Here is a 13150-nt window from a genome sequence, read left to right as displayed (position 1 = left end):
ACACAGTGAATTAGTGAGGTTTCAACGTGGGTTTCGTTAACGATTTTTGATTCATCAGGAAACTGGTAAGTTGAAATTGGAAAATTGCATTGTCCATCCACCATTTTGATTTCCCAATTTGTGTAACAAGTAACAATTTTTGAATTTAAGATTGGCCCATTTTAAAGATTTTTGCTGTAATTTAAAAGTAAATGAACTCAGTTGTGTAATACAATTTTCTTGTATGATTTAGGTTAGGTGTTAGTCTTTTTTGGTTATGCTGATAAAACGATGACATTTATCACATGACTAAATTAGTCATTCAAAGCGTAACGTCACGTGATATTTGTTAAGTTTGGATTTGCTCCCATAACTTCGGCGTAAAAAAGCTATTAAAGGATTGTTCAACTGATTAAATTGAAACAATTACATCAAAGAATTAATAAATAGTTGTATTATTGCTCTTTTTATAAAGCTGTCACTTACATTTAATATATTACAAAAACATTAAAATACTGTCTCGTTAAGTACATTTAAAACATACAAAAGTTACAACTACGTCTTATTTATAATATTTACAGTCCTTGGGTAGGTATTGACAAACTGGGCTTCTGGCCTCCTCATAATCCTGAAACGACACGCTCATACTTTTACCCTTCTAACTGACTCTTATACATACCCATGGTTTCCTGTTGGATCTCCACTTTGTAGGTGGGATTATCGTAAGCCGACTGGCTGATTCGATTCGATGGTGGCGTTATGGCCGCTTTATTTTGATTGTGCCTTCGCACTAATATTAACAGCAAGATTAAGGTACTCAAGATGGCGATGGTGGCCAGAATGGCAACTATCACCAAGGGACCGTAATAGTCCCCGCCGTCTCTTTGTGCAAACTCCGCTCTTGAAACTGTATCTACCCAAAAAAATATTGATTACTCAATCATCGTCAAAGGTTATGTAAGTACCAACCTGAGGAAGTAGAACCCAAAGCGGGCGCAGCCCGAGGTTTGGTAATAAAGTCCTGAACGTTGCTGGTCTTGATTTTTCCATTTGTAAGATACACTTCCAACCATAATCGATACCTGGTGCCAGGTTTTAGGTCTGTAATAATGGTTTTGGTGGGAGAGTCACGTTTAGCGATTTTAAAGGTGCTTTCGTCTTCTTTGCCCGAGTCACTTTGGTAAATTGCCCTACAGAAGAGACATATATGGTTCAAGCAAACTGACAGTTGATGTGACAACAAAATTAAAAGTTTGACCTGTAAATATTGACGTATTTATCTTCAGGATATGGAACACCATTCCAGGAAATCTCCACGCTAGTGGACTTGACTTGGGTCACTTCCAGGGACACGCTAAAACCGTAAGTGTCCACCAGGTTGGCAGTGGTAAATTGCACCATGTGTTCTGCGTTTAACTCTGTGTGTTGACCTGCAATATTCACTGTATAAGACACCATCAGACCCACAAATTCGTCCTTTACCAGGGAAGGGAATAAAGAAAATCCCTAACTCGTATTTGGTGTTGGGTTTCAAGTTTTCAATGGTGTAGGTCGTAACAGCACGGTGAATTAGAGGGGTGGCAGTGTAGATTTTTCCCTCCAACTCTCTGAAACGCAGCTGGACTCCGTCAATGAACTATCAACGATATTTTTGTTAGAGTTGATACTAAATGGGTGTAAACGCATACCTGAAGCTCATACTCAGTGAACTTTCTCCAAGCTACCGTAACCCAAGTGGAGTTGATATCGGAAATCTCCATGTCAGGTTCGATGGGAATTTGAGGTGGCAACGTGGTGGTAACTACCTCCTTTGGAGTCTTAATTTTGTACACCTTTGAAGATGGAGTATTGTGCAGGTCTCTGCAAATTTTTGTCCGTTAATTTAAACTCCCCTAACTCTTCAATCATCTCACCGAAGCGTGATGGTAATTTTAATCTTGTACTCCTTGTCCGGCACTAGATCCAACAAATCAAACTCTAAAGAGGGCGTGGCAATCAGATCGTTGGGCGGGGCGAAGACCTGCAGGTCCCACGCGTTGACGTCGTCAGTCCTGTATAATATTAAACAGGTTAAACACGCCCTCTATCTCGTGTTATATGGTACTAACTCTTTGAAGGTGTAGCGCACCTCCACTCTACCATGGAGGCCTACGATAACGGGTGGAACAACGAACGCCAAACGGACAGTGTGAGGATCAACTGCCTCCAAAGAGTGAACGGAAATGTCTTCTTGTGGTTGGACGAATCCAAAGTCCGGAGGATAGGGGTGATCATTGTTTGAATTGAATGTATCTGGGGAAATATGTTCATTTAGTTGGAATGAGAGAAAAGAATGGAAGAACAGTTCATTGTTTTGCCAACTCAAAAACATACACTTTTTACTACTTTTGTGAGGGTCAAATAGTACATAATTTACCTTGTAAAGTCTTGTTGACTGTATTGATAAATTGGGGAGTAGGAGGAAAAGGATGGACGTTTTTGTGTAACTCATTGAGGATGTCCTCCAAGCTAATATCTTGAGCTGGATGGTGTCCTTGAACGTGGACAGGCACTACCTCCGCATTTTGAGGTCGTACAGTGTGAATCTCCAGCACAGAGCCGGAGGGCAACTTTGAAATCTCCGGGTGCTGTTGCAAAAAGTGCAACAGGTCCTCGTGATTTTGTGGCGGATGCGGAGGTAGATCTGGTAAATTACCCGAAGGTACCACAATTTTATTCTTGCCCGAAGTGGGTTTATTAGGACGGACGTAAGGATTTTCGGGCTTAGGAACGTGAGGAGGTTCGTAAGGATTCAAGGGGTCCAGGACGTTATTGTTGTCTTCCGTCGATTGATTGTCGTTTTCGTAGGCCACCAGAGGACCTAGGACCTTCGATGGTTGCTTGTCGGTAGGCCATACGCCACCTGGTTGTCCTTTTAAGTCTGGTTTAGTGACGTCCGTAGGTCGGACTGCGGCTGCAAATGATAATCCACTTTTCACGTACGCACTTTTGGTCCGTGTTTAAGGCCCTTAGAACCCTTATTTGCAAAGCGGGGTTTATTTACAGCAAGAAAGTGGATCCACACCAGCAGCGACAGAAAGAGTCAATACTACTTTAGTACTTAAGGAAATCATAGTGGGCAGAGTTGTCAAATCAACAATTACCAGGCTTATTAGTTTTAATTAATGTTTGTAAATTGTCCTAATAATTGTATGGTTTACTACAAAATAAGTTTGACAGCTGAGCGTTATAGCGTCTTTCTAAAAGTCCCATAACACCATTGATTAATAGTGTAATGTTGTCCAGTAAATTTCTCTAAACACAAAATCACTCACCCTCGTTTTTCTCACTTGAGCACACCCAATCCATGCAACAGTCATCGTGGGGGATATGTTGTAATCGCGCCTCGTTCGGGGGACATCCCAGAGTGGCAGGTGGTAACGCTGCAACGCTCGGACACACGGTTTGACATTCCACGTTGCCCATTTCACAGTAACACCTGAAACTTGAAAATTTGACAACACTGTCATAGTTTTGTGGGCTGGAAGACCTTTGTTCGCATCCGGTCACGTTTAACGGTAACTGTTCCCAATTTTTGTACAGTTGACCCTGATGTAAACAGGAACCGTTGTTTTTGCACTGAACCTTTTCTGGGCAGCAATTGGGCGGGGACGCTTTAAAGTTGGGCGGTATGGTTTCCCATTCCACGCAGCTTGGATCTGGATTGTACGGTGAGTTGATTTGCAACTGTTTGGCAGGATCAACTTACCTAAAACGTCCACTCCAAAATAGGTGGGGCACTCTAGTTTCAAGCACCTCATTTCGCCTCGATGGCATGCGCACAATGATTCACAACCATCGTTGTACTCCTCACCAAATTTGAAAGATCTTCCCTTGTATTTGCACTCTCCTTCGGATTCTTTAGACTCAATTTTCTCCATTTTATTACTCTCCTCATTAGTGTTGTTTGTGTGGCTTTCCACTTCCACAATGTCCTCAGTAGCTTCCAAGCGTATAAACTTAAAATTCTCTTTGACAAAAAGTTCTCCTTTGGGGAACAGTTGGTAGTAGTTCCAGTTCTCTTTGTCGTTACTGACTTCCACGATAGGCAAATTGTCATCGTCCTCCTCGTATTTGGGATCGATGTCCAAGAGGATAAGGGTGGAGTTAGGCTGCCTGGCCGATACGATTTTGTGTTTGTTGGGTTTCAGCATTTCAGGTTCTTTTTCCTGGTCCTGATGATCGTCCAGGGTGACGTCGCACAAAACTTTTTTGCAACAAGGATCCGCAGGATCTTGGATTTCAACGCAACTCTCTGAGGTTTTTTTTGGTAATGGACACCTAATTGGAAGTGTGAGGATTAGTTATACAGTCTGGCAACACTGTAGTTTAGTTTGGTTAGTTCAGATGGCTTGTTACACCGCCCTCTGTACAAGAAAGCCTAGAATGTCACTTTTAATGGCGGCGTTAGCGGTCATTTAGCGGTTTTCGTTTTGCACACAAACCTATGCAGATGCAGTAGAAAATATGTTTTTTTTAATTTTTTTCGTGTAGTTGATTAGAAGTTGTGAGTGAAAAATCAAAGAACGCTTCATTCCTGATCCAGATATGTATAGATATGGCTTTTTATACCCAATAAAGTCCAGCCAAAGCAAGTTTGGTTAGAACCTTTTGTCCTGGAAAGTACAACAAACTAATGTGAAAACTGCTCAATCAAAGAAAATTTGGAAATCCTTGATGCTAGGTAAGCAAAACTGGTAAATGGGTTTTATATTATTACCAAGACCTTTCTTTTAAAATGTAAATGTGCCAATGGAACTTCTAAAAGCTGTCCTGTTTTTTCAGAGTAAACCTTTGTTGCGCTCAAAATGCAGGCGTCCTCAAAATGTAACTCACATACCTATGTATGTAAGAGGCAATAAGTTTACTGAATGAGAAAGTATATTGTACTTACCACTGAGTATTGTGTTGGAGTAAAATCATTCCAGTTCAAAGCTTTCAACCACTGTTGGGTTCGAGCAGGGTCTTTTGGAAAGTAAAAGACTGACACTTTTGGGCCTTTCACCAAATTGCTTTTACAATTTGGCAAACAACAAGTGGACGGCATATTGTAGAGGCAATAGAATTTAAAAGTTAAAAAACCAACAACAAATTATAGAACAATGAAGGAACAATAACAATAGTGATAACACAATAAAATGAACACAAACTACATTTTCACTAGAATAATAAACATATAAACAACAATATATAGTAGTAAACAAAAATTACTTTGGCAAGTAATCCCAAGTCTTGACTTTAAACCTTAAAAATTAATTTAATCATGGAAAAACTAAATTTCCACAATACAAACAAATGCAAACTGTCAACCACTATTTCGGCCATATTGGAATTTTTGGCATGCACCTTCTTGGCTTTCTTGTACAGAGGGCGGTGCTTGTTAACATTCATTAATGACAGCTGACGCAAAGTTGCAAGTTGGTGCAATTTTCACGCAAGATTAGTTTTACGTTCCACCTGAACAGTCGTACACGGTGATTAAGCCGGGAAAACGTTTATTTAATTAAAGTTATTGCACTAATTAAATCAGATTCGGGTTTAATGAAGGAAATAATCAACACATCACGTTGTAATCGTTGCGTTACAAATTTGATTTGGGAGTAGAAAGCTTTTTTTACATTTTGACGAAACAATAAAACAATGACGAATACTAAGTGAATGTGACTGTGTGCATGACACAAATGTTTTACTTGATTAAAAATTAGTTTTACCTGGGTTTGCAAGATATTTTGCCGGCAATTTCACAAACGCAAACTTCAGAGCAGTCTTTGTTGAACGTGTCACCCCGGTTGTAGGTCTTGTTGCCAAACGAACACATCTCCAAGGGTTCAGTCTCTAATAATTACAACCACTGTGTGCATCTTTTTACCATTTAAAAACACTCAGAATACCTGTATCACCTGCGCAAACCATTACAGCGCAGCAAGGATCTTCTTCCACCGGTTTTTCTGAGCAAAGCGAGTCGATGATGCGCTTTCCTTTTCTAAAATACACGCCACGACAACGGTCCTCGCACTCCATTTTGCCGTGACGACACGTACAAATCGAGTCGCAGCCCAACTCTAGTTTTTCTCCGTTTTCGTATGTCAAACCGCCTTTTTCGCAAAAACCTACAAAAGCATTGTGTCAGGAGTGACAGTTGAAGTTTGTTTGCTGACTTGTCAAGTTTTGTTAATAATTTCTCAAGTGACAGTTCCCTGAGTGTGAACCTTAAGTGCAGTGTTGCCACCTAACGGCATTTTGCTAATAAATAACTTTCTCTAATCGACTGAAAGCAAATTTGCGGAGGATGGTATTTCAACGAATCGTCTCTGTCACCAGTCTGATTTAGACGAGGCCAAGGCAGTTTCTTCAACTAGAATAAATGCAGTTTCTCCCCTTAAATAGTCTAGCAACTAGTTGTACCGTTTTAAATTGATTTAATTGATCGATTTGTTATGTAGTTGTGTAACGTTTACTGATGCATTTTATTTGATCTAGATGGCTCTGCTATAAGATTGTTAGAACCAAACACCTCTATTATAATGGTTCAACAGCTTGACAGAGTAAACTCTTCCCACGCTTTTCCCTTACAACATACGTTAATTGTACTTATACGGTAATTCCGGAATGGCAACATTACCCACCTGCGGTCATATTAAGAGTGGCCTTTTCTTGACCTTTTAAGGGCACCAGAATCTTAGGACTGAGCATTTCCTCCATACCGTCATCCTCCCCATCCCTAATCGTGACGTCACTAAGGTCAAACTCATCCCCGTCTGTGATGTTGGCTAAATTGTTCGAGTGATGGTTCGCTTCGTGGAAAGTGAAATTCAAGGCTCGACCTTTAGGTTCTTCCGGTTTAACGGTCGTGGGTTCTTCAGATGTTGACTGAGTTTCGTTGTTAGCAGATCTGTAATCAGCTAGTTAGGAACCGACGATTTCAACGTGATGGTGACTTACAATGGTACTGGGGTTGGTTGGAACCCACCACCGATATGATCTTCGGCCATCATACTTAAAGCTTTCGGTTGGGGTTCAGTGGCGTCCAAAGCGGTCACGTGCAAATCCTCTTCATCTGGAACCAAATTATGTTTAATTAATAATTAGTAATGATGATGATACTCGAGCAGATCAAAAGAGAAAGGTTTTAGTGAAATCGACCACTTGTGGCCCAATATGAAAACGCACTCAAAAAATACAATATGGCCGTTGCGATTCAGTTTTCTCATTTTGTTCAGGTAATTGTTAAGTAGGCACCTAAATGGCACTTTTTTAATCCCTGGAGACTGATTTATTGGCGTGGAAACCAAATTGTTGCGGTGTAATTGTCTAAAAACCGCTTAAATGTACACAACAGATTTTTTGTGTCAAAAAAATGCCTAGAAAACGATTTAATTAGTGTTAATACCGATCCACGCACACAGTTGACTGATCTATGACTCTACAGTAGCGCCTGATTAGACAATTGACACATGCTGTTCAGATTAAGCACCGCCCTCTATACTAGAAAGCCTAAAATGTCACTTTTAATGGCGGCGTTAGCGGTTTTCGTTTTATACACAAACGTATGCAGATGCAGTAAAAATTATGTTTTTTTTAAATTGTTTCGTGAAGTTGATTGCAAGTTGTGAGTGAAACATCAAAAAAAGGTTCATTCCTGATCCAGATATGTATAGATAGAGCTTTTTATACACAATCAAGTCCAGCCTAAACAAATTAGTTAGAACATTTGTCCTGGAAAGTACAACACACAGCAAACTAGTAAACACTGTTCAATGTCAGAAAATCTGTAAATCCTTGAAACTAGGTAAGCAAAACTGGTAAATGGTTCTTATGTTATTATCAAGAACATTGATTCAAAATTATTTTTGTTGCTCTCACAATAAAGGATGCTTTAAAATGTAACTCACATACCTGTGCATGTAACAAGTACCTAATAAGTTTACTGTACTAGAAAGCTCTTGTACCTACCATTGAGTATAGTGTTGGAGTAAAATCATACCACTTCAAAGTGTTCAACCACTGTTGAGTTAGATCCGGTTTTTAGTGAAGTAAAAAACTGACGCGGTTGGGTTTTTTCCTGAATTGCTGTTACAATGTGGCTTGAAAAACTTATGAACGGCAGCAAACAAAAATAACTTACGCAAATAACCTCAAGTTTTGACTTAAAACCGTAAAATTCGTCTAATCCTCAAAAAACTTAATTTCCACAATACAAACAAACGCAAACTGTCACCACTATTTCCGCCATATTGTAATTTTTGACAAGCACCTTCTAGGCTTTCTAGTATATTAGGCGGTGGATTAAGCTATTTTAATTATGACGTAACTGGTGGCTATCTTGGCAAACGCGCAAGTTTCGAAACGCATCATCAAATCAAAACACAATTCTTATTAACAATGGTAAGTAGGTGTTTATTGTTCTTTCAATTGGTTTTTGATGCACTGTGCGCTACTTTCACTTACGATCCAAAATACAAAAATCATACAGAGAGAGAGCAAAAACTGAATAATTGTTGGTTGTCGGACGTATCCATTCATACCTAGAACTTCAGATGGCATATCACGATAGAAGATGCGAACCCAAAGGTTATGGTTATAGTGTAAATATCAAACGGAATTGGTTGAAACTACCGTAATGACGGACACAACAGATATTCAATTAACAACTAAGTTAAGAAGATTTGGCTGGATGCTAACAAGCAAGAGGCTTCATTGGAATTCACGAACCAAAAACATACTAAATTCGGTTATTAGTCTTTTCACTAATCTGATAGTTATCATGTGACTGCTCTAATTGTACACAATGGAGTGTCACGTGACAATTGGTCTAGGGAAGAATAACCGAAATTATACGTCATCTGACTGTCACGTATGTGACGGTTGTAACATTAGTGCGTTCCGTTTTTGTGTATTAAACGCTGAACCACGTGGGTGATGGTTTTTTTTCCATAATTAGTACAAAATTACGCGGTCTGTCGAGCTTGGCGCTCCTTGCTCATTGGCGCGTAAGTTATTCACTGAATAAAATAGCAAAACAATAACAAAAGCAAATGACCTGCAGTACACTTTCAAACAATCATTTTTTCTATATGGTTAGGTTAGCGGCAACCGGTACAAAACGTAGAAGCTAGTGCGTGCTCAATGAAGAAATTGTCAACACTTTTAAACATTATTTAAGTTTCCTGTTGACTTACGTACGCGTCAATTGCATTATATTGAAATTTCGCTTTCTGAACGGTTAATTTCACTGTATTATCACCTTTTGTATACAAAGCGAGTCTTTAGAACCGGTTAATGAAAGAAAAAAGAAAGCGCGATGTTTGTCTTTGGCTTTCAAATTGATACCAGTTTATAGATAAAAACCAAGAGTGATAAAACATGCAAGGAATAGCGAGCGGTATAATGATAGTGATTATACTTGTAACCAGACCAGGATATTTTCAAAACGGTGTTAAATTGGGGGGTTTGTTCAATCTGGTGAATGCCAACATTCACCATCTGCTAGACCTTTCAAAAACACAGTTTATTTGACAAAATTTGATTGGAAAACAGTGGTTTACTTATTAATTAGTTTTGTGCGGCACCAAAATGGCTGCTGAAGGTCATCATTATATAGTGCGTTCCGTATTTAGTTCATAACGATCAGAAACATTTTTAGTAATGATTTTTAATTTACTGTAGGCTTGGACCGAGTCCGTTCCTGCACCCACATACCAGACAAACGATCATTGAAAAAATGGCCTGTAAACATCCGAATGTTCTTCTTCTCTATTTCGTCTTCGAAGCGGGCCCCAGAAAAATCGGCCGGTCGCGTTCCAAAGCCCCAGGACCAGCTGATCCGACAGGTTTTTTTTTTCAAGAGGCCATCACAGGTGTGTATCTTCTCTCTTACCTCGAATTGATCTTCACTAAGTATGACAGGTGGCGGTTCGCATCAAGGTCAAACGGATTCCTCCTCTTTTGCGGTATTTATGTAATTTAGCCGGAAAAGGACAAGTTTATGTGTGAATTCTTCGGACGAAAGTTTAGCCGTCTTGTGAGTCATTCATACGTGAACCACCTTGAATTCAATGTACGTTTGATGCTACGCCATTTTGCTGGGTGACTAGTAGTGCAATTTGATTAGTTGGAAATTAAGCGCAATATGCAAATACTGAGCTTATAATCCTAATTTCTATGGTAGTAATTCCCACAAACCAGTGTTACACCGTAACTAAAAGAATTACGACCAAACAAAACTGTAAATTAAGATTGCTATCATGAAATGAATCAACCTTTTAGAGTTAGCCAGTGATTTGTTTGTTTTCGAGTCGTTGGTATTTCGATCAACATCTGGTTCGTGTATTTATATCGAGCAAACGCCTTTGGCTCAGTATTCACCACGTCTACTTAACAGTACATTACGTAATTAGCTTTTTGAATAAAAACAGGACACTGATTGATTGAGAATGACGGAGCTTATTAAACCGGGAAGCCGATTTTTGCTATATGTTAGTTCAGGGTGGAAGTGCTCATCAATTTCATCAGCATCATTATTATTCGATTGATGATCCGGCCAGCCGGTTTTTACCGTCACCTTGAAAACACTCATTATATTGGGTCGAATCTTCTCTCGGTTTGGTCAAGTTTATTTAGCGGCGATTACGTCAGAGTTAGGGTTCTTCCTACTTGGTAATCAAACAGTCCCTGTGTGAAGGTTTCGAATGATGGAAGAGAAGAAAATGAGTCAAATCCCGTCTGTTTAACTTACACTGGCAACACTGCCGATCTAGATCACCATACAAGTGACATTGACAGCAGTCAGACAGCGCAGCCATCTTCAATTTTAAAGTATTTAAACAATTTGACTGGTATTAAAGTTTAAATTGGTACTCTTTTGTTGTTGGATTTGACTGCTCAAGAAAGCACCTTAAACTCAACCGCACATTTTATTATCTTCTTAATAGCTTTTAGACCTCCAATCCAGGCTTTAACCGGTCTTATAGCTTAGTTTTTAGGAGGTAATTAATCGGACAACACTTTGATTCGTGATCATCTTCGGTATAAATTAACACCGAAACAAAAATTGAACCGGTTTGGCCTTGATCCACTAATTTTTCAGTTGCACCTTAGCCGAGTTCTTGGAGAAAGGTGGCCGCTAATATCCTGCATCGCTCCAACTTTCCATCTACGGTTGTCGCAACGTTTTGCTATTTCGAGTGGGTTTTTCTCCGATGTTTGTCAATTCAATTAAACTGCAAGCACGTCGATGGGAATAAATCACAATTTGCGTGTCAATGCAGTAACAATTATTATTTCTTTTATCGCAATTGTTTGGACTGTCCATGTAAACAAGTTATTTATAGCTCAATGGAGGTTTGGTTTGGCATTTTTGACGTGTTGTTCAAGTGGCAAGCCAACTGTCAAATGTTGTAGTCTAGTTGATCTGTTGACAAGCTTTTTTCGTTTATCAGAATCAGAGAGGTAGTCAGATAATATGATCAAGCGTTAATAACACTACTGAAACGGATAAGAAACTTGATGACTCTAATTTCGGAACGCACTCTAAAAGTATGCTTCAAATCTGTCATCGTCTTGCATCTGTCACTTGCCACTCTAAAACAGTTTCGAGAGTCAAAATGGCGGGCAATATCTTTTCGGTTTTTGTAGTTTTTTAGAGTTTAATGTGATTTTACGCAAAATTTCCGTGTTTTTTCAGTGAAAGTTTTGTGGCTGGTTTCTGCATGCTAGTGACGCCAATTTTGGGTACTCTTTGATTCAGACCCCTTTGTGGAAGACTCATCAGTCATTAAGGTACGGTTAAATTTAATCACTGGAACTGTTTTGCGTTTTGTGGTCCAACCCCCAAACCTTTTGGTTGCGGTTTTATCTTAAAAAAACCACTGGCAACCTCTTGAGGAATTTTACCTGTTTCGGGGGGGTTTTCAAATCAAGATTTCTTTGTGTCCAGCAAATTCAGTTCTTAAACTAACGGGGTTAGGCAATCAAAACGTTGAAAATTAACTCAGAACAATGCCCCAACTTCAAATCGGTTTAATCTCGCTGACTACAATAGAAACAACGGCCAAAGTGTATTTATGAAAGAAGTGGGTACTGGCCGTAGTTTGTTGTGTCGAGGTCAAGCCGACGGCGATATAACCATAATAATAACCATTTCTTGTTTTTCGTGGTGTCCAATGATGGCTTTTGTGTGTCGGATGTGACTGAGTATCGATTCTATGATTTTGGTTTACGGTTTCAATTTGTACAGTTATCGATGCAAGGATATAAACAAATTGCGTAATATGGGTAGTTGATGGAAATAGGATATCAGTTCCTGGACTGGCTGAAATTGAAAACCTAAAAATAGTTTGCTCACAGGAAATTGTCACTGTTTAAAGTTTTACAGCATGATCTTAGTTTAAACAAGCAATGGTATTACCATAACAAACGGGAAACCATATTAATTAAAACTATGAAACAACGAGCATTGACACAGTTCACACGTTCCTTAAGTCACTACTCTATTTAAGTTCCTATCCGCTATAATCTACCTAACTACATCACCAAAGGAAATAGTGTAATTAATTATAAATTAAGGCTGTAAATTGTTAATTTCAGATTATGCAAAAGAAGCAAAACAAGTTACCGAAAAGATTAGAAGTGTTGCAGTGTGGTGAATCTGGACACCCGGAGGTCTCTTCCATAGCGTTCGAGTAATCCATGAGCGCACAACACACCACCACCCAACCGATCACCAGGAGTCGACTCCTGGACAACATCGTGACGTTTTTTCCCATAAGAGCAATGTTTTTAAGATGTGCAAAAATCGAGGTAAGCGAACGGTAAAAGTCGTCGTTTCGATCACATTACCGCTATTTTATTGTTTTTTTGATCGGCTTGAACTAGAAGCACCGTACCGAAGAGGTTTCACCTTCTCGCGTTCGCGCCGGCGGACTTATGAAACCGCGGACGGGTTCTTGGTTGGGTTCGGTGGTACCATCGTCGTGCGGCGACCTACCTTCCGCGCACCACCGCGACTTTTTCCTTCTAAACGGTACCCGGTGTTTAGATCGCGTTTGGTTCTCGATTATCATGTTTTGTTTTATACTCGGTTTTATATGTATAAGCGATAAAGTGAAAAAAGGTCATCTTTTGGGAGCTTTTT

The 13150-nt window shown here is 39.4% G+C and overlaps 2 protein-coding genes across 6 annotated transcripts in view; one reads left to right on the top strand and one right to left on the bottom strand.

Annotated features, from left to right (window-relative positions):
- Positions 1 to 410: 410 nt before the first annotated feature.
- On the bottom strand, positions 411 to 12782 carry sas (stranded at second transmembrane protein). Of its 2 annotated transcripts, XM_081980232.1 has the most exons (17): positions 12632 to 12782; positions 6961 to 7075; positions 6645 to 6910; positions 5910 to 6128; positions 5730 to 5853; positions 3728 to 4299; positions 3509 to 3677; positions 3294 to 3457; positions 2396 to 2932; positions 2088 to 2271; positions 1893 to 2030; positions 1668 to 1839; positions 1462 to 1615; positions 1238 to 1409; positions 949 to 1169; positions 659 to 892; positions 411 to 607 (listed from the first exon to the last, which is right to left on the bottom strand). In XM_081980232.1, exons 1-17 carry the CDS (start codon positions 12780 to 12782, stop codon positions 600 to 602), a joined length of 3600 nt encoding a protein of 1199 aa, XP_081836358.1. In that variant the 3' UTR covers positions 411 to 599. The 2 variants fall into 2 exon arrangements, with proteins under 2 accessions (XP_081836358.1, XP_081836359.1); XM_081980233.1 differs by lacking the exon at positions 2396 to 2932.
- Positions 12676 to 13150, top strand: part of LOC145729456 (uncharacterized) — a 31860-nt gene continuing 31385 nt past the window's right edge. For all 4 annotated transcript variants that reach the window (XM_081980228.1, XM_081980227.1, XM_081980230.1 and 1 more), the window contains exon 1: positions 12676 to 12816. The gene's annotated coding sequence lies outside the window, so the exon portion shown is untranslated. The remainder of the gene's footprint in view (positions 12817 to 13150) is intronic.

Source organism: Ips typographus, linkage group LG5 (assembly GCF_016097725.1).
Source record: "Ips typographus isolate SLU linkage group LG5, UJ_Ityp_2.0, whole genome shotgun sequence".
Lineage (NCBI taxonomy): Eukaryota > Metazoa > Arthropoda > Insecta > Coleoptera > Curculionidae > Ips > Ips typographus.
Note: the sequence above shows the minus strand (reverse complement) of the source record. Positions and strands in the feature narration are given on the sequence as shown.